General features: G+C 38.6%; 2 protein-coding genes across 5 annotated transcripts in view; both read left to right on the forward strand.

The window, feature by feature from the left end:
• pdxdc1 (pyridoxal-dependent decarboxylase domain containing 1) overlaps positions 1 to 6,280 on the forward strand; it is a 35,378-nt gene extending 29,098 nt beyond the window's left edge. For all 4 annotated transcript variants that reach the window (XM_055005242.1, XM_055005241.1, XM_023295761.3 and 1 more), the window contains one exon: positions 33 to 6,280. In XM_055005242.1, the coding sequence (XP_054861217.1) occupies positions 33 to 319 (287 nt within the window). In that variant the 3' untranslated portion in view covers positions 320 to 6,280. The remainder of the gene's footprint in view (positions 1 to 32) is intronic.
• A 2,618-nt stretch (positions 6,281 to 8,898) lies between these two features.
• gspt1l (G1 to S phase transition 1, like) lies at positions 8,899 to 26,655 on the forward strand. The gene is made up of 14 exons (XM_023295758.3): positions 8,899 to 9,318; positions 10,229 to 10,273; positions 14,550 to 14,801; positions 18,629 to 18,662; positions 18,788 to 18,865; positions 19,161 to 19,341; positions 19,612 to 19,766; positions 20,955 to 21,095; positions 21,203 to 21,296; positions 22,162 to 22,242; positions 23,109 to 23,282; positions 24,183 to 24,272; positions 24,658 to 24,826; positions 25,954 to 26,655. Exons 1-14 carry the CDS (start codon positions 9,126 to 9,128, stop codon positions 26,004 to 26,006), a joined length of 1,740 nt encoding a protein of 579 aa, XP_023151526.2. The 5' UTR covers positions 8,899 to 9,125; the 3' UTR covers positions 26,007 to 26,655.
• Positions 26,656 to 27,769: the final 1,114 nt, after the last annotated feature.

Here is a 27,769-nt window from a genome sequence, read left to right on the forward strand (position 1 = left end):
CAATTGTTCTTGACATTTACCTTGTGTCACAGGTCAGAGGTTGTTCCAGCGGTCAGGGGCAGGATCAGACTCCATAAGTGAAACCAGCTCCATCGGACAAGCTGAGGAGACAACTATGGAGAGGAGTATCACTGAGAGCAGCAGCATTCAACCTCCCATCTCTCCAGCTGCACTAGAGACTCCAAGTGACACTGCAGGTGACGTCATAACGGAGAAGATCCAGGGGTCTTTTGAGCAGGTACCCTCACAGGTAGAGGCTGAGGAGCCGACAAAAGAGATGCAGCCTGAAGGCCAAGAGGTGAAGCAGAGTAGCAGATAGGACGACTCTTTCCGCAGATGTCCTCCAACCGTCCTGTAAATGGAACCAGCCTCACAGAGTTTAATAAGAAAGGTGTATTACATTATGAATATAACTTATTGAAGGGTAAAGGTGATGGAGCTAGATTGGGCTGTTTGTCTTGGCCTTATTGTTTCAGCACAGCTATGATGTCAAAGTGAAAGAAGAATTGAATTGCCATATTGCACACAGAATTGTTTTTCACAGGGTTAGTTAATTCACAATTAAATTGAAAACTCAACTCAAAATCAAGCAGCTCAATATTAAAGTAATTACCACAGTGGTTAAAATGTTGAAACTGAAAGTTTAACTCAGTCACACACCAAAGTGTGTAACAGCTATGTTGGTCCGCAAGGCAAAAACACTAATTTTGTCATAAAGGCTGTGAAAGTGTGAGACGCCTATGTTTTTCAGCTATTTTTTTCTGTTGGCCTGCATCCATCCAAGCCATGTTGCTTTCACATTTCTTTGACTTTGCATATAAAAACAAAAGTAAAATCTGTAGATGGAAGTGGGAGGGGTGGACAGGCATAAATTGGACTTTCACCTAGTAGAGTGGGCTTTAAATACCATGTGGAAACTTTGTTTTGTTTGTTTCCAGTTGCACTTCGCTTTTGTTTAGGTTCCATCTTTTTGTTAGGTTTAGGAAAAGATAATACTTTGAGTTGAAATACCTCTGAGCAAACATTAAAAGCAACACTCTGGTTGTTTTCTACTTTGGTAAGCTGATTAATGAGTCCCACCCCAAAAACAACCCCTGAAAAATACCTTCTTACAGCCTTTTTTGTGAAATTAACACATTTTGTGCTACAGACCAACACAGCTGTTGAGCTGTTGGATTCCTCGTTGTAAATAGTCTGCAACAACATATATGTAACTCACCCACTCTGTAATAATTTATGATAAATAAGCCAACGTAGACAGATTGGAATATCACTGTGTATTTCATTTAGAAAAAAAACTACTGATAGTACCAGTTACCTGCTTCCATGCTTCAAACACCCCCTTGATGTGTGCACTACCTGACAATGCTATGATGGGGGGAGAAATCCTGCATAAAAACTAAAATCAGAACATTAACAACACATGCAATAAAATTATTAGGTTAGATTAATCAGAAATTAAGTTTGAGGATCAAGATCTGAGAAAGAGACTAAGTAAGTATTAATTTGTACTGAAACTTCAATAAGTACAAGATCAAGTTGAATTTTTGGGGGTGAAAATAGACATATTGTGAGATACAGAGGTACTTTTACAAGAATAAAAGACAGTGCAAGGGAAAGAAAACAAAATAGAAAATAAAACATTATCTCAATTTTATAAGAGAAGGTCATGAATTGTGGTAATTAAGTCATGTTTTCAGAAATAGATCACAAATTAAGAACAGTGTGTGTTATTGGACTGGCTAGAGTAATTCCAACTTATATAGTTGTTACTTTTTCATGGCAACAGAAGCTCTTTACTACGGAGTATTAAAATATGCATTTATCTTGGAGCAATTAAAGTTCATTCTCCACATATTCAGAATTTTTCTCATAAAACAATGACATTACTCCCACAATAACATGGCATTTTCTTCACTTTTGACTTATAATATGAAGACTGTTTTCTTAAAATCTGTCTTTAGCCATTTTTTGGACATTATATCAAACACCTGTTACAACCACACATTCAATAAGGGTCAGAGTAATTTAAAGCTTTTTCATTTTTACGTAAACATGTTTTTTTTTGTCTATAATGACATCAGAGTAAACAGTTGCTACAGGGGAGCTTTGCTTCACAGGTTCTTTTCCTTTTCTGAAAATTTTTTGGATTACCATTTAAATATCTGCAAGTACTACGGTATATTATAGGGCCAAATAGGTTGGGGGTAAATTCTGATAGAACCGGAATTTTACCCACCCAACTTCAGTATCTTATCTTTTGTTCCCGTCCACAGGCTGTTGACTACGAGCATGCTGTGTGCAAAAACGTCTTGTGAAATGTTCTGTTTCCCGTGACTGTAAATCACTGTTCAGCGTGGCTATCGCACCAGCACAACGTCACAAACAACCGCCTGTACACGATATGATTTTAGACTGTCTGACCTTGATGAGAACATTTGATCTTCCATCCAAATGATGGTCCTTTATCTCACTGACCAACAGCTGATTCTTAAATTTGTGTCGTCATGACCATAGCACTTGCAGTACACGACACACAGCTCCTAACCAGCCAATCAGAAGACAGTATGGAATCATGTAGTTGTAGAGTCCTCACAGCTGATGCTGCACAGTCTTACCCAGGCTGTGTTTTGGTTGACAAGCCTGTAGAACTACTGCAGAAGTTTTAGCAAGTCAAATGTTAGAAGAGCAGAAAATGGAGGCCTGCCACGAAGGTATACTTGGCTGTGATGGGAGCTCCTCTGGGCTTATCAATGATCTATACGTCATGTGGAAATGAACAGAAGTGACTGAGCCACAGTAGGTTTGAGAAAAATGGTTTCAAATTTGCTCTTGTAGTGGTGCCTTTATGTAAAAACGTCCTGGAACGAAAGCCAAAGACACAAATTAGGCCGGACTTGTCGATTAGTGCTTTGAGCTGGTAGAAGATTCACTGTAAAGACTTGTGTCTCTTGGGAAATGTGGGTGAAATACAATGGTCAGATAAGGAATGACCACAAAGAAATTGCACTTGTTATGTAGATAATTAATTTAGCACTGTTCTGTATTTAATTTCTCCTATGGTGTAAATGTAGCAGAATCTTCTTCATGACTGTTTCTGTCACGATTCTAATGCAAATGTAAATCAAAACCTTTCTCACCTTGCAAGAATGTGTTTGATGAAGAACTTTTTATTTTGTGTGTAATATTCTGTCACTGTCTCAAAATTCCATGATATTTAATCAGCGTAATCTTTTATTTTTAATGTTTTTACTGCTAGTTTAGACACACTTTGATATGTTTCTGTTTCCGCGGAGTCATTTAATGCAGCTTTCTAAGGTTCAGGCAAATTCTACGAGTACCTCTCCATGCATTTCATATTAGGTCTTCCTGTATACAGTTGGGAGTTGGTCATTGAATGCAGCTGTTATATAAGTCAGCACACATTTTGAACACTGAACAATAAGTGGACGGAAGCTAAATCTCAGCAGCTTACCTTCAGAATTCATGTGATCTGGGACATTGACATCTTCAATGAAAGGAGGTAAAATAGTCAGACCAATACACATAAATACGATCTAGATTTATTGTAGATTACCTGAGGTGTGGAGTTGAGATGGACAGAATCAGCACAGATGAGCAATATGACTTCAATTTATTGCTTATTTTTCACCCAGATTATAAAGGATGATGTTGTTAGCTGGTCATTTTCCTAGCAGAAGATTCACTTTACACTTACGTAAACAGGGAGGGAAAGTTGTGTTTGTCTGTGCAACATGGAAAACATTCAGCTCAGAAATCATACAAGACACACCATTAGTTTGTCTCTGCTAACACTTATGTTTGTTACCTTGTCCGTCTGGTGTTTTATATGCTGGAAGGCATGTCATGAGGGGCAGTCAACACAATGGTTGGGCATTTGCACCTCAAATTCAGACTTTTGGGGTTTCATGTATAACAAAACCTAAAGAACCAATGCTGTCAGTATGCATGACAGCGCTTTATTCTTCTTCAGAAATGGTTTCTGTTGTTTGACTGAATTATTCCAATATTACACTTTGCCAGTGTGTAGTGTAGAGTAGTTTTCGTGGGTGAGCTGGCGTGCTCGAGCTGCAGCGAGTGAGGAGGTGATAAGTGGAGAGAGAAACATGGAATTCATAGATCTGCACATTCTAGATCAGGGGTGTTAAACTCATTTTAGTTCAGGGGCCACATACAGCCCAATTTGATCTCAAGTGGACCGGACCAGTACAATCACAGCATAATAACCGACAAATAATGACAACTCCAAATTTTTCCATTTGTTTTAGTGCAAAAAAGTACATTCTAAAAAGGTTCACATTAAATGAACCATCTTTTTGCAAAACATTATGAACACTGACATTTCTTAAGAAAAATTAGTTAAATTTCAACAATATTGTGCCTCAGTTTATCATTTGTGCATTGCAAAGGCACAAAAACATTTAGTCACAATATAGTATTTTACTTTATCCCTTCATGGGACAGTGATCATATTTGGTAACTTCCACACAGATTAAATCTGGCGTTGCTCCTGCCTCTCAGTGAGGTGGAGAAGCATGTGGTTTTCACCCAGCCAATCAGCAAAGACCACTCTACGTTACAGCACACTACATCGTGGCATTTGACCAATCAGCAGAGGCCTGGAAAGTATCAAACTTTCTCTTTTCTCCAAAGTTGGAAAAAGATGGACTTGTGGCTCGGTCCTCTTCCATATTTGCGGTCGAAACGTCAAAACTAACCATGGTTTGCTGATGAAACTCACACATTTTATGGTTGAGTAGCTGTGCCAAGTGATGATATACATGTTTCTTGGAATGTTTTTTTTGTTTTGTTTATTACCACTAACGGGCAAGGAACTATGTATGGTAACTTGATTAACCTTGAATTTCAACATGAAAATTAAAAATTTTGAAAAATGTCACAAAAATCTAAAAGTTTTGCATCCTCCAATAACACTGTAGGGTTGACATTTTGAATTTCAAAGTATTTCAGTGAGTGCCCTTTAAAGGGTTTTGATCAAAACAACTTGTCAAGATCTAAAAATGATTTTAAATTTACATTCATTTCCACATCTGTGTAGTAATTCTGACCACCTTAAGTGACACATCATACAAACTAAATGGTAACTATTAAGGAAGAAGGTTCAATTATCCTTCTGCCTTGTAAATGTATAAAAATTACACCAAAAAATACGTAAAAGTTGTGGCAGTAAAGTGGACAAATTTAAAATAGCAATGACTTTTATTGAAAGATTGCAGTTAATGTGTCTATAATTTTTACACTTTGCAAAGTTGTATGTTTGACACCCCTGTCCTAAAAGGAGGAAAACCTGTAGAGCTGGCTTTCCTAAGCCCTTTTAAGACAGGTATGGACTATTTTCATTTTTAAAAAAATCCAAATGTGTAACTTTAATACACAGAGATGAGTTTTATCAGTTTAATCAGCAACCAGAGAGCAACTAAAATGCTTTGTTTTGATGCTGGAAGGCTTGAGACTCACTTTTGACCTGTCAGAATCAGTTCTGTATAGCCCATCGTCACGAGATTTTTACCTCCACTGTAATTGGCAACACAGTAATTTCAACACATGTACGATCTAGTGCAACAAATTGTCCCTTTGTGAAGCTTCGAGGTGTTGATTCAACTCTGTGGTCATTTTTAGGCTGTAGTTAGTGGTGTTCTACACTGTAAGGTGTTCTCGTTAGTATGTCCGTCTCTTAAAGCACAGGAAGCAAATCCTGTGTTGCATTATGATGAAGAAGTGTTGCTTTTATTACACTGCTTTTATATAAAAATAGATGAATGCCTATGATCATATAATATTAATTACTAATAAATAATCAAATCATGCAGCTTATCTAACAGCAGAGTTGGTCCGTTTTTTTTTTTATTACTTTGAAATGTATGCCTTCAGGTGCTTCATTCCATTAATAAGCCATATTCTCTGAGGTGGTTAATGGTTGGACCACATTACAGCCTGAGGGTTTATTCAAAACCACAACACACTCTGAGAGATTTCATACCACACATACTGGACACTTGTTCCGGTTCATTCCATCAGATGTGATAATCACAGGGGAGCTGTTTGTATGAGTCATATGTTGATCCATTCAGGTTTCCTCTGTGTTGTTACAAAGCTGTGATACACCGCTTGTGCCAAAAGGTGATTGAAATTCAATTAATGGGTAAAATTAAAAGGGATTGACTCTAGATAGTAAACAGCAATGGAGACCAGTGTGTTGCAAACCAAACATATTTTTATTAAATCACGAACCCAGCAAATCTCTGTTGTATTGTCTTCCTTTTCATATTTTAATTTGTGGGATAACTTGCTGCACAAATGCTCAGGAGTTTTGCAAATCCAAGATTGCAAAGGTTTTTTTTATGGTTTGTGGATTTTTGATGTGAAGACTAGAAAACAAATCCCTTGCAGCAAACATCATCAATGGTCCTCTGCAGTCATATGGAGGGTTTGCTTTATGTTTCTGCTTAACAAATGTGCAGTTATATCTGAAAGTTTTCTTGCTGTTCCATATCTTTCACATTTCCTTGAACTGCTATTTCTTAGTAACATTTCAAAAACTGGAAATTGCAAGCTGGAAACACTCTGATGTCTTCTTTTGGCATCAGTTATCGAGATATTGCCCAAACCTGCATTCTTTCTAACGGCCAGCAGGAGGCAACTCTTTTGTTTGCAAAGGGAAGTCTGATACTATCGAGGTCTGTGAGAAAATTAATATATTTTTTGTTACATTACCTCAGTAAAAAATAATTCTAATGAGTTTATGGTCTCAATTGCGAATTCTATTTCCATGTTCAGTACAGCATGATGTGTCTTTTGTAAATTACGGTCCCATTTACTTACTTACTTGTTATATCTGACTACATTCCAAACTCAAATATTCAAAACATCCATCCATGGGTCCATTATCTATACAATGCTTAATCCTCATTAGGGGCGCAGGAGGGCTGGAGTTTATCGCAGCTGACTTAGGGTGAAGGCAGGCTCACCCTGGACAGGTCACCAGTCTATCACAGGGCTACATATAGAGACAAACAGTCACATTCACACCTATGGACAATTTAGAAACACCAGTTAACCTGAGCATGTTATTGGACTGCGGGAGGAAGCCGGAGAACCCGGTGAAAACCCACGCTGCACATGTAGAACAAGCAAACTCCATGTTAGAAAGATCCCAGGCCCAGCAAACCGGGGATCTTCTAGCTCAATGTGAGCCGACAGCGCTAACAACAGAGCCACTGTGCAGCCCAGATTCAAAACAGTAATCCGCAAACCCATGGGTCACATTACAATGACTACATCTATTCCGCTTCACTCCGTTTCACTTGAAAAGTCAACAAATTGTCAGGTTATAATGAGGTAATCTTTATTATCCCCAAGGGGCAATTTGTCTTGCAGTCAGCAGAAATTTGACAACTTCAAACTCTAAAACCAGACAACTGACTAAAAATATGACAATAGAAATAAAATATTTTTTAAAAATAAAAATGAAATCAGCCCCAATTTAAGACAAAAGAAATATGATGATAAAATGAAATTAAATAAGAGTAAAATCAAGTGATATGAAATCATATAGTGCTATAGGGGCCCAGATAGCTCAATTGGTTGACCCATGAACAAGGACTATAGTCCGAGATGCAATGGCCTGGGTCTACCTCTCTACTAACTTGTCCAATAAAGCCAACAAAAGGCCAAAAAAAAAAACTTAATTGGTCCTGCACCTACATACACATCTGCGTCCGGAAGGACTGACTGGGCCTTTATATATAGTAAAGGCCCAGTCAGTCAGTATATATGTAGTATATATGTACTACCATTCATAAGTTTGGGGTCACCCAGGCAACATCATGTTTTCCATGAAAACCCACCGTTTTATTCATGTGCTAACATAATTACACAAGGGTTTTCTGATCATCAATTAGCCTTTCAACACCATTAGCTAACACAATGTAGCATTAGAACACAAGAGTGATGGTTGCTGGAAGTGTTCCTCTGTACCCCTATGTAGATAATCCATTAAAAATCATCTGTTTCCAGCTAGAATAGGCATTTACCACATTAACAATGTCTAGACTGTATTTCTGATTAATTTAATGTCATCATCATTGAAAAAAAATATTTTCTTTCAAAAGCAAGAAAAGTAAGGACATTTCTAAGTGACCCCAAATTTTTGAACAGTAGTGATCTTGTGTTTTTATTTTTTATTCTTGTTATTGTTGTTTTGGTCTGAAACAGGTGCTCAATACATTTAACTGCGCGTCATACTGTGTATTGTTGTTACTGTGTCAAATAAAGGTCTTGAACTCTTTTTAAAAGCTGTGTCTGTAAATTTCTGAGAGATTTCTCAGGTCAGTCCCTGCGACTTTTCGACTTACTATAACAGTTCTCTCCAACCTGTTCTTATTTTTCAGGGTAGGATACCTAAATCAGCAGATAATAGCAAAAGTTAAAACAAAACAAAATTAAAACTTAATAAAATAATAATTTTCATAAAAGAGGGGTCAACATTGACCTATTGTAAATTTAACAGTTACCTAAACTTGTACATGCAACTGTATGTAAGATTTTCAGTTGTGCTTATGTATAAAGACTTACCAAAACTAAAAAATATGGACAATTTCTGTGAGTGGGTGAATTGGGTTGGATTCACGAAATATAAAAGCGTTAATTTTTACTTCAACCAGAAGTTGACTCGAATCTGCGGTCTTGAAAAGGTCAGAAACTACTGACGTAAACCGTCTCTCCGTGGTCTTTGGGAGATGTCGTTTTTTTGCCTGAAAATAGTCTTCTGAAGTGGACGTTTTCCGCCTTTGAAGAAGACTCCATTTCCCAGAGGCGACTGCGGGTAGCACGTCGACTGAGGGACGCATTAGCTCACGCGGACCGTCTCTGGGAGTGCTGAGTCGAATATCCTCTGAGCGTCTGGACCGAGAGAGACCGGCTGCCGTGTTTCACCTGAGTCGCGGAGAAAACATCACACTTCGAGTTGGGACGCTCTCGATCACTCCAAGTGGCGACCGAAACGTCAGGTTTTGGTCGGAAACCTGCGTGGACCAAGAACTGCGTAGCTCAGATTTCACAGTAGTGAAAATCCAAGACCCACGATGGACCCGAGAGATACTGCCCCTGATTCCTGGGAACAAGAGGACGATGTGGAGGCCACGATCGACGGACAACTTGAACCAGCATTCACGAGCCTAAACGTGAACGCTAAGCCGTTTGTGCCCAACGTAAACGCCGCCGAATTTGTTCCGGCTTTTGCCATAAAGGCACACTCGGAAAATCTCGATGCTGCTGGTGAGTTCACTGTCACGTTGGGAAGCTACGTTAGCTAGCAGCCTACAGTAGCCTGGGCTGGGTGGCTGCTAGCTCACTAGCCACTGTACTGACACGCGTTCCTTGAAGCGCGACAAACTAGCTAGCTGCCCTGCTGTTTGGGCTGTTAGTAATTATGCTGGTATGCCTGACTCTGTGTACGACTTATCTGTCTTTTTCATGCCGTTTAGGTATTCGACAGTACACCTGCCTTGTAACTTGTTGAGCTCTGTCTGAAAAGTCCTCAACTCAACCGGCATTAGCTTGTTCCATCCAACCGGTGGTAGCCAGCTAGCTAGCTAGCATGTTCGTTAGCTGGTGTGGTTTCACGTTCAGCGCCGGTGTCTCTCAGTGTTTGGCTTAACCGAGAAATTGCTTGCTCTTAAAAGTAAATGGAGACGAGTAAAATATTTTTGGCATAACGCCCCTGTTGTAGTTGTGTAACAGCACAACTTCACATGACCACAGAGGCTAAACTCGTCACTGGAAAGAAATTAGTGGAAACGTGAGTGTTTGGTGCGACACGATGAATCAAGCTGTGTCACCAGAAAACCACGAAACCGTTTTTAATTTACATTAGCGTGTGCTTATGTCCACTGATGTTGATCAGCTTTACGGATACTGTGCTGTTTTTATTCAATAAGCCATAAGTTGATGCTAAATGAAAGGTTGTGCTCCAAAATAGGGAGATGCTTGACATGAAAAACTATTGAAAACTCCAGTACAAGAAGGACTCTGAAGACATATTGGAAACACAAATATTTGTTTATTGTAGCCACAGTCATTTTTACATATTCATGTTCTCTTATTTAAATCCAGCCAGTAGGTAGTGAAACAGGCTGACTCAAATTAAATGAACTTAAACCTACCCTAACCGTTGCTTCTCTTTCAGTTGCTGTTGAAAAAATATCTACCATGGAGGTGTCAGACAGCACTGGTATGTATGAATCTGTGTTTAGTTACCTCTGCCGTGAGTCACATACATTCAGTTACTGTTCGCCTCATTGTTCTGATGTTTGCAGACTCGCACTGAGCCCACAGGATTAACAAAGCCTATGGTAACATGAGTTACCGAGACCCAGTTACAGAAGTTCAGTTTGCCTGAAAGCCCCGCTCCCCCTGTCTGTAGCCTTCTAACGGTGTTGATTTCTACATCTACCGCAACGTGACCGTGTCATTATCACTTTAAACACAGATGACTGTATTTCTGTGAGAGATAACGCCACATAATGTACAGGAACATCTTTAAAGAGGCTTGCAGTGAACCCACAATTCAGTTGACTTTTAAACTAGAGATATCCAAATCAGAAATGTCCTCATTGACAAGTAAGTTTACACATACAAGGAATTTGTCTTGGTAATTTGGTGTGGTTCTTGGTGACGGTGTGGTTGTTTAGACCTACGGCTGTGCTTCTTGCAGTGAGATATCTTGGATGTAGCAGTATGAGGCTGCATTATATGTAATGGATAGTTAGAAATACTAATAATACACAATAACATTACATAAAAACTCAGCATAAAGTCCAACCATACATGCAGCTGCTCTACAATCAGAATCAGCTTCAATAACAAAATATATACACAACAAACAAAGAATTTGGTTTCGGCTATTGGTGTCACCCTAACATAGCACAGTATATACAGATATTTACAAGCTAGAAAGGAATATATAAACACAGGAGTGAGAGGATAATATTTTCTAGATGATGATACAGTGCAAAAAGCAGCAAATTCTGTTCTTAGTGCAAAAAATAATGTACGTATCCATTGGTATATTGTACAGGTGTGGAGGAGTGGCTCAGCTGTTTATCAGGGTGATGGCAGTGGGGAAGAAGCTGTTCTTGTGTCTGGAGGTTTTAGTGAACAGGGGGGAAAACGGTTTATATCCAGCATCCAATCGTTTATTATTGTTATTCTGCCAGTACAAGCATGCTTTACATGGATTTAGTATGTGTTTTACATTTGTATGCAGACTGTATTCCATTATTAGAAAAAAAAGAAGCAGCAAAATGCAATTGGATGTCAACAGTTGATGTCCACAATAGTTGGGGTGGTAGCCAACTTGTCCAAGTCATAAAACTTCTTGACTGTGAACACAGCTGTTGATAGTTCAGAGAAATTATAGACGTGACTATTTAAAGTCAATAAAACCTTCCCTAAATATTTGCTTAAAATCTGTACACAGTTTTAATGCAAAGGTTTCTCAGCTGTTATATTACAGAAATGCGTATGCAACATGGAGGCAGAAAGCAGAGCCAAGTGAAAAGGATAGTTGGCTGATGTCCAATTTTGACGCGATTGCATGTCTTTGCTAGAACAGGAGAAGAATAATATACAAAGGTTATAATTATTAAAATGTTATGCACTTTACCTATATATAAACACAGGGATTTCTACAAGAGAGTTGTGTATATGTATCACGCCATATGATTACTGGCCACTTTAAGCATATCTACAGTTCCTTCATGGTTTGCCGTAGGGTAGAGCTCTGTTAATTTTTCGCCCTTACAGAGAACACATTGTGAGCTAGTTATGCTTCCAATGAAATCAGTGTAATCCCTCCCCTTACTCTACCAAGATGTAGCTTGCTGTGGCACACAATGATATATTATTATGAAAATGAAAGATAAACAGATCTGACTCAGAATTGTGTTACTGAGCGAAGAAGAACTTACAAACGATGCAAAATTGATTACAATGGTTGACTAAAGTCTTGCCACATTTACTAACGTAAGTTTTCCCATGAATATACACACATCAGTATATTCAGAGTTTTTAGATATGTATAAATATGTTAAATTGAGAATAGAATAGGTATAAAAGATACCCAGGCCAGTGAGCAAACACTTGATACTAAATTTCAGTCAGAGATTGCTGGTATAGTCCAATCAAATCAATGTCATGGATAGTAAAATGCTGTTGGTGAATACTCTGGGAAGACGCACTATTTTACGCATGGTTTGGAAATCGCAAGCACTGTGTAGTGTTTTCCAGATATAAAAACATCACATTTACTTGATGAACGCAAGGCAGGATAAGTTTTCTGTCAAGTAGATCCAGATTTACTAAAATTAAAAAAATACTTGACAGTCTTTTTAAGAGAATAAACTGATTTGCGAGTTGATAATTGATTATACATTTGACCAGGACCTGTTATGTCAGAGCGTGATTGCATGTTATGTCTCATCCTTTTATGCTAAATGTTCATTGCTGGTCTGTTTAAAACATATCTAACAGTATCCCAGTGCTGCGGTGGCTTTTCTCTGAATCCCAATTAATGTTTATGCTTTTGTGGCACAGTTTTAAAATCACTGCATGCTGTGGTTGCTATCACTGTACACTACCCATGTAATCGCTACGTGACAGTAGAGCTGGGCGACGTGGACATAAATTATATCTTGTATTTTTAAGGCTAAATGGGCATGCATGGTATGGCTCATTATTTTCTACTTAGTGGGTTCAACATTTAGTCAGAGCCACTTAAAAGATGGCACAAGCAATTTTACTAAAACAAACAGTGAGCCAAATAAAATACAAAAAACTACATTCTCATAAGATTTATTTAAGAATTTTTCAGTATGATGTTTAAAATACTAATCATTTCACTGTGTACATGAACTGTTTTCATCCTTCACTCGTCTTTAAGCATCCATTTTAACCATTTCCAGCATCCCTAAGTGAATGCAGAGAATTCCAAAATTCAAACAGTAACTGGCCGGACTAGATTGTAGCCATCGATGGCTCACTTTACCACACTGCTCTAGGCTATTCAGTGTCCCAGTATGTTTATATTACAGCTCTGTCTTGGTGTGATGTTTCCAGAAGTCAACAAACTTTGTCAACTATTGGCACACATACACTTAACATTACCTTCAAACTTCAAGATATTATTTATTATTGTCCATGCTGTCTCCGCCTCCATGCTGCGTGGTGCTGGATTTGGGCACGCATACAGATGGAGAGTGGAGAGTTATGTACTGCAACATCAAACTGTATTGATTAAAATGGTATTGTCAAAATGTATAGATACACCTTAACAAGTTCAGCGGCTAACTGATGTACACACCGATGGTTTTGACGCTGCTAGCTAAAAATAGAAAAAAAACATTGTAACTTCAGTTACATGAGAAGGTAGGAGAGCAAATAGTCTATAGGTATGTAATGCAAATTTGTTTAATATTGCGTTGAACACATCCTCTCCAGTAATACATTGTCATTGCTTTTTGGATATTTTCATTGTTAGCTTCTTTTCTTACTTTTTCCAACAAGAACATGAAAACTCCAGTTTACAGTAAATAAGCTAATCTGTGACAGACAACTTAGAAAATGTTTCCAGTATCAAGAGTTTATAAACAAATGTGAAAAACCTTTGATAAGTGTGTGTGTGTGTGTGTGTGTGTGTGTGTGTGTGTGTGTGTGTGTGTGTGTGTGTGTGTGTGTGTGTGTGTGTGTGTGTGTGTGTGTGTGTGTGTGTGTGTGTGTGTCTCTCTGTGTGTGTGTGTGTGTGTGTGTGTGTGTGTGTGTGTGTATACGTATACACACATACATACATAAAATTTGTTTTTTTTAACCTTTATTTAACCAGGAGAAATCCTGTTGAGATTAAGAACCTCTGTTTCAGGGAAGTCATGGCCAAGATTGGCAGCAGCAAATACAAAACACAGTTATAAAATTATACAGTTATGACATAATTAGAATATGAAAAAAGCAATATTTACAAGAACATTATGGAAAAACAAGTGCATGTTGTGGAGTCAGCCTCAAGAACTCACAGTTTAGATTTAAAAACACTCAATGAGATTAACTCAGTTAATTTCCAGTCTTTCTGCAACATATTCCATGCAAAAGGTGCAGAGTAAACAAAAGCCTTTTTACCCACTTAATTGTGAACATATGGAACAAAAAGCAACAAATGATCTTGTGAACAGAGCAAGGAAGATGAGAACTTTTCTGTGCAGTTAGAGAACAAATGTAGGTGGGCAGTAGTCCAAGTATTGCCTTGTGTATGAAAGTATACCAATGATGGATCCTTCTGGTGGCTAAAGCTGGCCATCCCACCTGAGAGTAGAACTCGCAGTGGTTCGTTGACACTTTAGAGTTTGTACTAAATTTGATGTTTACCATAGTTTTTCACTCAAAAGAAATGCTGGTATAACTGTGTTTAGTGATGAAAAAGTAAGAAAGATGTGTGCTGCATTTGTGTATATACACAGTTCCTCTGGAGAACGGTGACACAGAGATGACCACAGAGGAGCCATGGGACCAGAAAGAGGCTGAACCAAGTGAGGAAGAGCCAGGAGGCGGGTCCTGTGGGGACCGGGGACCAGCGGTGGCTGCAGCTGTGGAGGAGACGGCCTCTGAGATGATGGAGGAGGAAGAAGAAATGCCAGTGCCCAAAGTTCCACCTGTACAACCGGACGCCCCCAAAAAGGAACACATTAACGTCGTGTTCATCGGGCACGTAGGTAAGTCCGGACACCTGTTGGATTATTGCAGTTGTGAGGATGCACTTTAGGAGACTCAATGCTGACAATGCAAGTCTTTTGAGTGGAAACGCAATTGATCTGTGGCGACGACCAATAAAGGTTCATCACATAGAGGCAGAGAAGTGCACAGTTTGACTACCTAGCTCATAGGTCATCTCTTGTTATCCCAGATATGTTATGTATGCTAGCAGCCAGGAGCCCACACGTGAAGTTAACTGAATTATACAAACATAGGTTAATGATTAAAAGTAACTAGCTGATTATTTAGCTATGGGTGCGTTTCTAAATGCAGTCTGAAATGGTCATAGCATCATGAAAAATGAAAATTAAAAAGGAGAGCGCAAAGGTAAAGTAATGTTAACTGTGTTCTTAATTTAGAGAGCACTGATAAGATTAAAATACTGGCGCAGTATTGGTCAGAGTAGGAGTACCATTAATATACTAGTCTCCCATTGTCATTATGGAGTACATAATGGTCTTTTCATTATTTAACTTTTATTTAACCAGATAAAAGACCCATTGAGATCGAGACCTCTTTCACAAGGGTGACCTTGGCCAAGAGAGGCAGAAGCAAATGTCAGTAAACAAAGACAGACATTAAAATATTAAATACAAGCAATTTGATACATAAAATACAGGAGTTACTTTTACAGTAACAATTTAAGTTGTCTGTCTGCACCTCAGTATTTTTGAACTGTTGGGGAAAATGTGCACTGGCTTGTTTGCATATCTTTTAAACCAATGACAATTTGTCCTTTGCAGAGGAAAGTGAGAGATGGTAGAGCATTTATACACATGGAGGTGAGGGGAGTAAAAAATATGACGCTTCTCTGGACTCCAGAATAAATCAGAGGCAGAAAATGAATGATCACCTTGTTGACATCAGGAGTGTGAACACCACATAAAGTAAACACCAGTTTACCTCGATTATAAATGAAGTGTTAGACAACAAACAAGCGGCAGTCTTCCTCAGCAAATAATCTGTAACATTATTATGACTTGTCAGCAGTTATCAAAATTGTTTTCAAAATAATCCTGTCGCCTGATCTACATGATCTAGGGACTTGTTGACTGTAAGTAACATTAGTACAGCTGCTCAGTTGGTACAGATGTCTGTAAATACTGTCACTGCAGCTTTATCAGTCCAGAAAATCTGTCAGTATTTCCTGCTACCTCTAAAATGCATCACCGGCACACATCTTTACTTTAGTTTTAAGGCTGTTAGAAGCATGTAGTCCTGCTGCTTCTGAACGTTGGCAGCTTTAAGCAGCCACAGCTGCTCTCTGCTGACAGATACTCCCTTCCTAGCCTGTGTTGGTGCTTGAAACTCCTACTTTAGTGTCACCATGACCCTCACTTACTGGACAGCAACCAGACACTTTTCTGACAGCTTGATGCTGCAGAGTTTCTTAAAGTTATGTATTAAGTTAGCAGTTACACAGCAGGAAGTTTGAATTTGTTTTGTCACCCTTAAAGGCTTGTACACACTGTGTGATTTTAACAGTCTTATAAGTTCACAGCTTGCTACACTGTACAACATGAATCTAATAATCTTTGGGCACGACGTGAAGTTTGCTCTGTGAAAAGGCAGCTGAATCGCAGCCTATGATGTACGTGAGTCGACGTGAATGCGTAAGAATAAAACGTCATAAGCGTGTGCCGTCCATCTATGAAAAATAAACAACTGAAGCATAAACGGAGCACCTACAATCACAGGGAAACTAGCGAAACATGAACGGAGCATTCGCCCTCCTGACATTTATGTGTTTAGAGAGAAATCCCAAAAAATGAAATATCCTTCCATGTTTGGTCCTTTTTTGTCCTGTTTTGGTACAAGCTGGAGGACATGTCAAAAAGGCTTCTGCTGCCACTACTCTACTAGACTGTCTTCTTTGTTTAAATCCCACATACTTGTTTTGATGCATTTTGTCACTGCAAATCATCCATTTGGGTTTAACGCCAGTGTCGTGCTGATCAGTGCATCATTTCATACTGGATTTCTATTGGTTGGTTAGTTGACGAAGGTCACAGCAGCAGTCACACTGTGAGATGATCACCCCAAATTTCTGACACTGCCAGAATTTTATCGCAGCTTGTCTTTGGTCGCGAGATCATGACAACAGCCGTCCTTGAACCTGTCTCACAGAGCGATGCTGGACCACCAATTTAGAGCCAAGACCAAAAATATCGCCACGATTTTCTCACGATTGTTATCTTTCATCTTGGACCGCCGATAATCACACAGTGTTTAGAGGCCTTAACAGGTGGTAAATAAACACACCCGTAACTGAGTTTCACAGTAAGATGCTCCGTCTGGTGGCACAAGGTGCTGTAGCAAACCTACAATACATTGGTTAAATTAATAACTGCTATTAATGGATTAACAATTACTCATTACTATTCCTAGCTGTGAGTTATCCCAATATAGACCACTGTTTGTATTTGGGCTTTGGGTTGTCCATAACTTATTCCTGATCACCGACTTGAACATTAAATGTCTCCATACTCGAGACAAATTTAGTTTTTTTTTACCACAAGTTACAATAGACTTGTTTTTGCGCCCACGTTTGCCACCACCATTCCACGTGTTTTTTGTTTTTGTTTTCTCCAGAACTGACAGCATCAACAGTACATTTAGAACATTAGATATCAAAGAAATTGTCCTATTTTTAGAACTTTGCCCTTAACTTGTTACCAAAGCATCTGTTCTTGTGAGTGTATTATGCATAATAGTGCACCATTCATGTTTAATGTTAAAAATTAGAGCGTAGCCGGAAGAAAACTGATATCATGCTTTATGTGCTGTCTGACCTCGTGAATATGGTACAGTTACGTTTGCCCAGTATCATTAGCCGTGTTTCCATATAAATTGTCAAGCAAGTTATAAGTAAACTTTTAAAATGTTGTGAAAAATTATACAGATGCAAATTAGGCTTGTTTTGATTAACTGCTTTGAAACACAGAAACAACGTTGTCTGAAGGTGACGGTATAGACAACGTTGCACAGGGCAGTCCTAAACAGAGTGGGGGGAAAAAGCCACAAAAATCAAAGCTAGTTGTTTGGCAATCTCATCTTTGGCCATCTATGTGAGACAAATGGATGGAAATCTTCACAAATTTTCTTAGTCATGCAAATTATTATTATTCTTTCCCATTACTGGTATTGGTTGTGTTTTATGGTTCATAAATCGGCTGATCAATCCTGCGAGTTGAACTACATCAGAACTTATTTGAAAAACTTCTACAAAAGGCATTAACAATTTTTTTTCCACGTCAAAAACCACCTCAAGCCAGCAAAATAGGGGTAGTTTTTTTTTTTTTTTTTTTATTTTGCTGTTTCCATTACGTACTTCTAATGTGACAGTTAGAAATGTTCCTAAAGCTACATTATGGAAACATATGACTACTGACTTCACGTGACTTGATCATAAAAGTGAGCCATGTCTGAATGACAAAATGCTGTCACTTTAACAGATTAATGAAGCCAGCTATGTATCCATGTCTGAAATGGGATACAGACTGTGTTAAGTTGTTAGCATGGTATTTTATGTTGCACACCATAGAATTCTGTTACATTCAATGAGTAGCAGACTGGGCTATAGTCATTGTGCTTCTACTTGTCACTGAATTGGTGAAATGAAGGTCGAGCTTTGATACCACATTATGCATTTGGCACTGGTTTTATATTCAATATTTCTTTCTGGTTGGCCTCTCTGGAACTTTTGCAGCCGCCTCCCAGGCTAAAGCATAAGTAATGGGTAAAATTTAGTTTAATCTAAAACCTACTCCTTTTGCTCCTTTTTCAGATGCTGGGAAGTCCACTATTGGTGGACAAATCATGTGAGTAATAGACTACTTTTTCTCTTATTTTATCTCTGCTTTTGCCTATGATGTCAAGTTATATTCATTACATCAGGCCATTGACATGTGGTGTATTGCTTGGTTGCCCCTTTTCCCTCCAATAGGTACCTAACAGGAATGGTAGACAAGAGGACCTTAGAAAAGTACGAGAGAGAAGCCAAGGAGAAGAACCGAGAAACCTGGTGAGTTTACATCTTGTTTTATCTGAATGAACTTTCATGTTTTATTTCAATCCAGAACACTGAAAATGCTGTTTGCTGACTAAATTGTAATGTGCGGTTTCTGACATTATCAGTGTGAGTATTATTTCTTATTATGATTATGTTAATATGATCAGGAAACACGTGTGGCTGTGTCTTCAGCTAGGCTAATCTGAGCTTAGATCACAGTGTACATATCTGTGTTGATCTATGTACCAAACTGTAGAAACTGCAAGTATCCAAGTCAACAGTAATATGCCACATTTCATGTTTTCAGGTATCTGTCCTGGGCTTTGGACACCAACCAAGAGGAGAGGGACAAAGGCAAGACGGTAGAGGTGGGCCGGGCATACTTCGAGACAGACAAAAAGCACTTTACCATCCTAGATGCTCCAGGTCACAAAAGCTTTGTGCCCAACATGATTGGAGGTGCATCACAAGCAGACTTGGCTGTCCTGGTAAGTAGAGGAAATGAACAGTTGTTGTTGTTAAACAGTTGAGGTAAAGAGAAGTCTAACTAGTAAGCATTTTTCTACTCATTATTCTGAAACTAAAAAGCTTCAGGAATTCAAATCAGCACACATAGTGCCTTAAAGCAAGCCTATTTGCATACTACTATTAAAGTGAAATGCAGTAAAGCCAGTTGTTTCCTTTTATTGCAATTGATGGACCATTTATGTTCAGCTGCGCTTGTAGACTACACTACAACATCAATGCATGTCTCTTAGGTGATCTCTGCCAGGAAAGGCGAGTTTGAAACTGGCTTTGAGAAGGGTGGACAGACGCGTGAGCATGCCATGTTGGCCAAAACAGCCGGTGTCAAGCACCTGATAGTTCTGGTGAATAAAATGGATGATCCTACAGTCAACTGGAGCCTGGAAAGGTAGGCAGATGGACAGTAACAGTACACAAAACTCATGGTTTATCTCATAGTGAAACACAGAACCACAACTCATGAGTCACATTTATATCAACAATGTCAACATCTAAGTATAAAAAAATTCATGCAGACATGTCATGATGTTCCAACTGAACAGTGAAGCAATTTACATGTGGAGGAACTTTGCATCATATTGGACTCCTGTGTTCTCCCACCACACAAGTGAAATGATATCCACAGTACTAGTTCGGTCCTGCAGTGTGTTTTGGGTATAATTTGTTAATTGTCAGCTTCTACAAATCCTGTAAGCAAATAACAGTATTGAAGAAACCTAATAACAAAAAGCTAGACTTTGATTTATTTATCTGCAGGACTTTGTTTCTGATTGATTTTTTAATCTGCTTAAGTGCCTAACAAGCTCCACCGTATTCCAAAACACACCAAAACACATCATGCAACAAATAAGCAACATCTATGAAGAATGGAAGAACATAGAGACAAACATGTAAAATACATACACGTAACAAGCATGCATGCTGTAGTGTTTAGTGTTTTCAGCTTTCTATTAGCAGCCTGTTTTTGTGCTTGCTGAACAGTTTGTAGCCGCATATATATATATATATATATATATATATATATATATATATACTCGAGTATGTGCACATTGATTGTAGTAGACAGTGGACAACGTGAGCCACAGCCTTTGACTACTTTCAGTATTACAACATATTTGCAAAGCATGTAACTGTAGGGAAACCTAAAGGACTGTCAGTACACACACACACACACACACACACACACACACATACAATGTCAGGAAATAGGATATTGTGGTTCAGAGGTATGAGGTTTGGTTACTGAGATACTGAATTTACATATGGCGTCTCATTTTCTATATTACTTGGTTTGCTCTGTAAGAAAAGGCAAAGTTGGTTGTTGCTTGGGCCCACATAAATTCTCTTTGGGTTTAGTTCTGTTTTAATCTACCTGATAATTACTAGGATAGATAGTTAATGTGCAGCCGACATGTTCTACGTTTAACCCCTTAATGCACAACATGGGTCAAACGTGACCCAAATTCAATGGAAAATGGGTATCTTTTGACCCATGTTGTGCGTCAAAGGGTTTAATCTGTCTGGCTAAATGTCAGTGTGAAGATGTTGCCATCCTTCCTGTTGTCTGAACCCACAGGTATGAAGAGTGTAAAGAGAAACTGGTGCCATTTTTGAAGAAGGTGGGCTTCAACCCGAAGAAAGACATTCACTTCATGCCGTGTTCCGGGCTGACAGGAGCCAACCTGAAGGAGCCCACTGACATGTGCTCTTGGTATACGTAAGTCTTGCAGCTTCTCTCAGCAACTCCTTAATGTCAGTATGGGGAATTATTTTTCTTGTTTATCGATACTAGCTCATGTCTGTCCCTGTTTAATGTGATTACAGAGGTCTACCTTTCATTCCACACTTGGACAGTTTGCCAAATTTCAACAGATCAAGTGATGGCCCTGTCAGATTGCCCATCGTAGACAAATACAAGGTGAGAATCTGTTGTTGGTTTTTACAGTCTGCTTCATTCCTACTTTTAATACTAGAACAAGCTCAGTGTTTCCAGATACATTTTAACTATCCGAAAGTGCATTTTACAGGGGGTCCTCAGTTTACGACGTCCTCAACTTATGCCACTTTGCAGTTACGTCGGAACTGATTATGGGCCGGTCCTCAGTTTAATGTGCAGTGTTACGTCGGAAGTGGTTTGGTGAAACTAGTTGACAAACGGAGCAGACAAATAATTGGTGACGCAGCGAGCGGAGCGGATGAATACTGTTTGTACAGTAGTCACGCAGCGCTGCAAGACGACTTTGTTTATGTTTACTGCTACATTTGCTAACTTCATTATGGCTCCCAAGTACAAGTCAGACTGACGGTTTATATTTTTTCACCGGTATTTTCCTACCATGTTGTGTTTCAGTGTGAGCTAATGACTGTTTTTGTTACTGTAGTCGTCCAAATATGTAAACTGGTCGATATGGTGATGCACGTAACGGCTTTGTTTACATTTTCACCAGAGTTCCCACTTAGGGAGAAAATTGGCTTACAACACACCTTAGGAATGAAATTCCGCCGTAAGTCGAGGACCCCCTGTATTCTAAAATCCAAGTTTGTAAACTAAAAGGCAGAGATTGGGCCACTGCTGCTTGTAAAAAGCTGGTGTATTCATGTGTAAAATACTGGTATATTCATGTGGTTTTATGCCATTTGAAATTGCCTTTGCACCATTTCTCTGAAAGGTAAGAGAGAACCCACCTAAATGTGGAAAGATGTAACCACGACATCTTATCTTGGATTAATGCAAACACTGTTCACCTGCTGTGTAACACACTGCTGATCTGTCTCATTATTAGGACATGGGAACTGTGGTTCTGGGCAAACTGGAGTCGGGCTCTATCAGTAAAGCACAGCAGCTGGTCATGATGCCAAACAGGGTAAGGTATCCCATCAACCTTGTCTTCCATCAGCTGGTTGTTTTATTTATTACAAAAATACAAGTTTTGACACTGCATCATGGGGTATTCGTAGAAAATGAAATATAGTGAGTTAAATTCAATAGCTGACAACTTCAGTAAAGCACATCCTTAACATTCGCTATTCAGTGTAACACCTCAGGTAGGCCTTCATTTTTAAACATACCAAGAGTTATTATTGCCTAGGCAAGTCTCCACACAGTAATTCATGAAAAACAGATGTTCTAGCCAAGAAACGCAGCATCTGTATGTGTGAAAAATGTAAAGTTTCAGAATATAAATTTACTCTTCCACCCCTGTTAGCAATGGTCAGTAAATGCCTCTCTGGACGCCTGTGTGCTTTCCAAAATCTGTGACCACACTGCAAAGGCACAAACTGCACATGTTCAGGGAATAAATGGTGCTCACAACAATTACTTGTAAGGACAGACTACACAAGAATATTTTTCTGTCATCCACACCTTTTAAAATGTATCATTAAAAGAACTGCAATTGAAGTAGCCAATCCTGGGCTTTGGAGGTGTTGTACATGCTTTCCATTATGAGTGTACAAAGTCATTTTATTTCTGTGAAAGTCCTGTGTAGGCCCACTGTACTTGACACACCTCAGGAATAATCACATTGACATTGTGCTACAGTAAGTTGCTAGTAACTAGCTGCTATGCACACTGGTAGGAATTAAATTCTGTCTGACTGTTACTTATTTTAACTACTGCTCTGTCTTTAGTGGCATTGTTTCTATTCTACACTGTGAAACGCTGTCAACTGGATGCATCTTTATCTAGTCTTCTCATTCCATGTTTCTGTCCTCCCCTCTTGTCGTGCAGCATGTGGTGGAGGTGTTGAGTCTTCTCTCAGACGATGTTGAGACGGATGATGCTGGGCCCGGTGAAAACCTCAAACTGCGACTGAAGGGCATTGAGGAGGAAGAGATCTTACCAGGCTTCATCCTGTGTAATGCTGAAAACCTCTGTCATTCAGGACGTACTTTTGACGCCCAGGTCAGTTCACACAACAGCTCCACACTGTGAAGGACGCTGTTCAGGTACATGTTAAACTGAGATTTAAGGTGAACTCAGAAAAACTTGCCTCCTTCAGCAGAGAAAGCTCAAACATCTGAGTGAGGTAACAATAAAGAAAGACATTTCTGGATGAAAGTGGCTTGTTTGACAGGCATACAAATGCCACCAACCAGTGTAAGTGGGCTCTGGGTTGACAGGTTGAGAAAGATATTCCAACCAGACTGAAAGCCTTGAGAGGTCATGTCCTGTTTAGAGGACTCTGGAGTCCAGCTAAACAAACTGAAGTGCATACTAGGAGACTAGCCATGTCTGATATTGCCTTTTTTTTGCCAATAACCGATATGCTGTTATTGTCCAACTCTCAATTTCCGATTCCGATATCGACCAATCCCGATATATGTGGGCTATTTAGCTAATTTTAGGTAATGTCACATATCTCCTATCGTGGAATTAACACATCATACCTAATTTTATTGTGATGCCCCATTGGATGCATTCTCAAATGCAAGAAGGCTTTCCAAATGTGAAGATTGTCTGTGCAAAATAAGAAAACTACTTCAACTTAAGTTATGGAAAGAATGCCATATATATATTTTTTATTGTCTCAAGCAACAGTTCACACCCTCACTCCCTCTATGAGTCTATTACAATGTGGCAACGATACTGTACAATTTTGATAACTGTCGGTGAAATCCACTCATTATTTTATCGGTTTTCATGATAGGCTAAAAAAACGATAACAATATTGACCAATATTACATTTTTATGCCAACATCGGACATCCCTGTAGGAGACATGAGGAATTTTGCAGTGAGAAAAGTGAGAAAATGTTGTTTGGATGTACCTTCTACTGATCACTGTAACTTTTTTCCCCCATAGATTGTCATCATTGAACACAAGTCCATCATCTGTCCAGGTTATAACGCAGTCCTTCACATTCACACCTGCATCGAAGAAGTCCAAATTACAGTAAGAATAAATGGTCTCTTAGTTGTTTTGGTTGTTGACTTTTAAAATGGGACATCCACATTAGGAGATATAGTCTCACACTGGTCTTCATTCCTGACCTGGAAAGTGATTTCTTGAAAAATGACAACAGTGTTTGTTAAAAAAAGTTATCAGTTGGCCACATGCAGTGTGATGTGCGTAACATACTCTGCTCTACTTGTTATGCTTTTGGTTTAATATATGTTTTATGCCTTTGCCTTGTTACTTCCCAGCTGACAACCACGATAAAACAGGAATGTAATCATACATATGTAATATTTACAGAGTGGTTACAGATACTGTTTGAGAATAATATTCATGCCACTGCATTGGTGTGTGCTGACATTCTGTTGTTCTTTCCCCGCAGGCCTTAATCTGTCTTGTAGACAAGAAAACAGGAGAGAAGAGTAAGACACGACCACGATTTGTCAAACAGGACCAGGTCTGCATCGCCCGTCTGCGCACAGCAGGAACCATTTGCCTCGAGACCTTTAAAGATTTTCCTCAGATGGGACGGTTTACTTTACGGGACGAAGGTGGGTTACCTACATGTATGACACTTTAGAGCCCCTTTTAGACAAAGGGCATGAAACACTGCTGGTGTCATCAATCAGTTAAAATGATATTTGTCATTCACGCTGGACTAGACAGTGTGACAAGAGATGTAAGGCTGCAGCTATCTTATTATTATTTTAGTAATCAAGTATTCTGGCGATTAATCGAGTAATCAGATTCCACACTTGGCATGCAGCATAAAAAGCAGAAACCGCTCACCTGTCTGAAGTAAACAAAAGTATAAAATGTGACCTGCTGTTAGAAGCCGATTGGTCCTTCTGTGTCCAGGATCATTTATAGTTAAATGCTAATGAATGAAGTTACTACTGTTGCTCCATTCCTAATTGTGCGCAACTCTCTCTCTTTGGAGACACTCGTGGATCTTATTGCTGTCTGATACTCCAGGTATGCAATAAACTGAGAGGAAATAATCCTAAATGATGGGGACATATTTATACACACCAGAGTAATAACATTATGGAAACGACTCAAACTTCTTTGCTTATTTCCTGACCCATTTTCCTACAGACTTCTTAGTTGAATAGGTCAAACATCTGCCCTGTTCACCACCTCTGCAAGTATGTCAACACTCCAGTGAATGAAATTAGGGTTAATTTCATCAGGTTCAAAGCACATATTTTTAACCAGCTTGAAATTCATACAATATAATACAGTACAATATTGTGATAATACCAGATTCCAGACAATCTCCTCTACACAATTATGAAACGTTATCTCTGCTGCCAGCATTATATAGTGAGATACATGTAGAATTTTTAATACCATGATTTTAATTTGTCTTATTATTAAGGCTAATATACAAAATATGTAAGTGTTATCTAATGTAAGTTGGATCTGGTTTTCCCAGACTGTTCTGTATTAAAAAAAAAAAAAAACAAGTTCTAGTATTTATGACAGGCCCTTGAAATGATCAAGATAAGAGTTTAATATTCAAAGTAGTAAAATAATCCTGAAGTTGTCTTAAAGCTTGTCAAATGGTAAATCTGTGTGGTTTAAGGGATTTAGAAGGATTTTAATGTGACGAACAGATTCAGCACTAAACTCGGTTAAAGTCAGAAAAGTGACGTTTGTTTTGTGTTCCTCTCAGGTAAGACCATCGCCATCGGCAAGGTGCTGAAGCTGGTCGCCGAGCGGGACTGAAGAGGACGGAACTCTCTGGGAGTCCTGGTGAGAAGGAGCAGGCGGAGCTTCTTGGTCATAACCCGCCCACACTGTTATTAGCGGCGACGGCACCTCCCTGTCACGCCCCTCTTCTGTGTGCCGAAGATCAGCTTCAGAAAATAAAAACAAAAAAACTCATGTGAAAAAGAAAACCTGTTTTTAAGCAAATGACAAACCAAGATGATGTCCACACGAGTCAGCTTTCTCATATTGAGAGCTCAGCTATGCCATTCTGGGTTAGCCCTCCCTCCACCTGCCCCCACCTCCTTACTATGGTCGACTCATCATTACATGATTTTTATTTTTATTTCTTTTTCAAGTAATTTTTGTTTCCTTGCTTACATAAATGACAATGACAAAAGGCAGAAGTTATATCTGTAAACAGATGTGGACCAGGATTTTTTGCTTGGAGTATAAAAATGATTTTCAGAAGTAACTTGCAAAAGAAACTGTTTGAAAGAACTTAACCAGTTGAAACCAAATGTTTATCTTGGGTGTACATGTTTCCCTTTGCTTTTACCCAGTTTTTTGGTTTCTCATGTGGCGTTCTGGCAGCGTGCTTGAACGTGTTCAAATGTTATTAAATCAGACAACTATGACAATAAAATAATAAATTGGGGAAAACCAAGTGTGTTCATTGTCTGAGCACAGTCTAGCCACAGCGTTTATTTCACAGTTAATGTGAAAAATGATGATGCTGAAAAAATGATGCAGTTTTCACTTTAAAAAATGGTTGAGGTTCAGATGTTTTCCTACAATATCTCTTTAAAAATGCATGGGGTTTTTTTGTTTTCACAGCTTAGGAGGAAGAGCCAGATTGAAGAATAAATCAGCCTTCTTTTGTTGAAACTGGCATCTATATTCCACACTTTGCTTTTGATTTGCAAAATTACCTTTTAAAAAACAACATAAAAATGGCGTGGACGAAGATTTTAGCAACTAAATATTTTGAAACCTACTTTTGAGGTTTTTTTTTTTCTTTCCAAAAAATGATTGAGGTTTAGTTGGATAAAGATCAAGCTTATAGCAGCCGTTTTGTGTTTTCTCCTTATCCATTATTGGTTTTAAATGTATTTTTTAGGTCAATATCTAGTTGGAGCTGTGACTGATTCAGAGCTTTAACACTTAGCTGGATGGTATACCTCCATGGTATACCTTCAAAGCTTGGTCTTTCCATCTCAGATCATCAACAATTTCTGCTTGCCCCCCTCTGATTTGCCTAAAAGTTTCATAGCATAAAATCCATATTGGTATTTAATAAATGAAATTGTAGCTTGATGTATCCTTTTTCTTTTTAAAAAGAAAATTGCCGGTCGACCTGCTTTCAGCATGTTTTGTACATTAATGTTTGAATGACAATATCTTAGGAATTATTAGATGAAGGCCTAAAAGTGTCACTATTATTTCTCATTATTCTGCAATATTGAACAATACCTGTGGTGAAATATGAAAAACTGTTAAAGCTGTCATGGAAAGTCTCCTCTTTAGGCACACAATAACAAAAAAAATGAAAATGCAGAAGTTAACTGGTGATATAGAAGTTGAATGTCACACTAGTACAAAACCAAGAATACTTTTAATATGAAATACTACAAAAAAGGTAGCTTCATTTAACTTTAATAACTGATTAAGCAGGTATGACTAGTTGTATTACAAAAACAGGTATTGCTAGATGAATAATTCTAGCAGAACAGTTTCACAATATAAAAAAAATATATATTTTTTAACATGGGCATATTTTT

Source organism: Amphiprion ocellaris, chromosome 19 (assembly GCF_022539595.1).
Source record: "Amphiprion ocellaris isolate individual 3 ecotype Okinawa chromosome 19, ASM2253959v1, whole genome shotgun sequence".
Taxonomy (NCBI): domain Eukaryota; kingdom Metazoa; phylum Chordata; class Actinopteri; family Pomacentridae; genus Amphiprion; species Amphiprion ocellaris.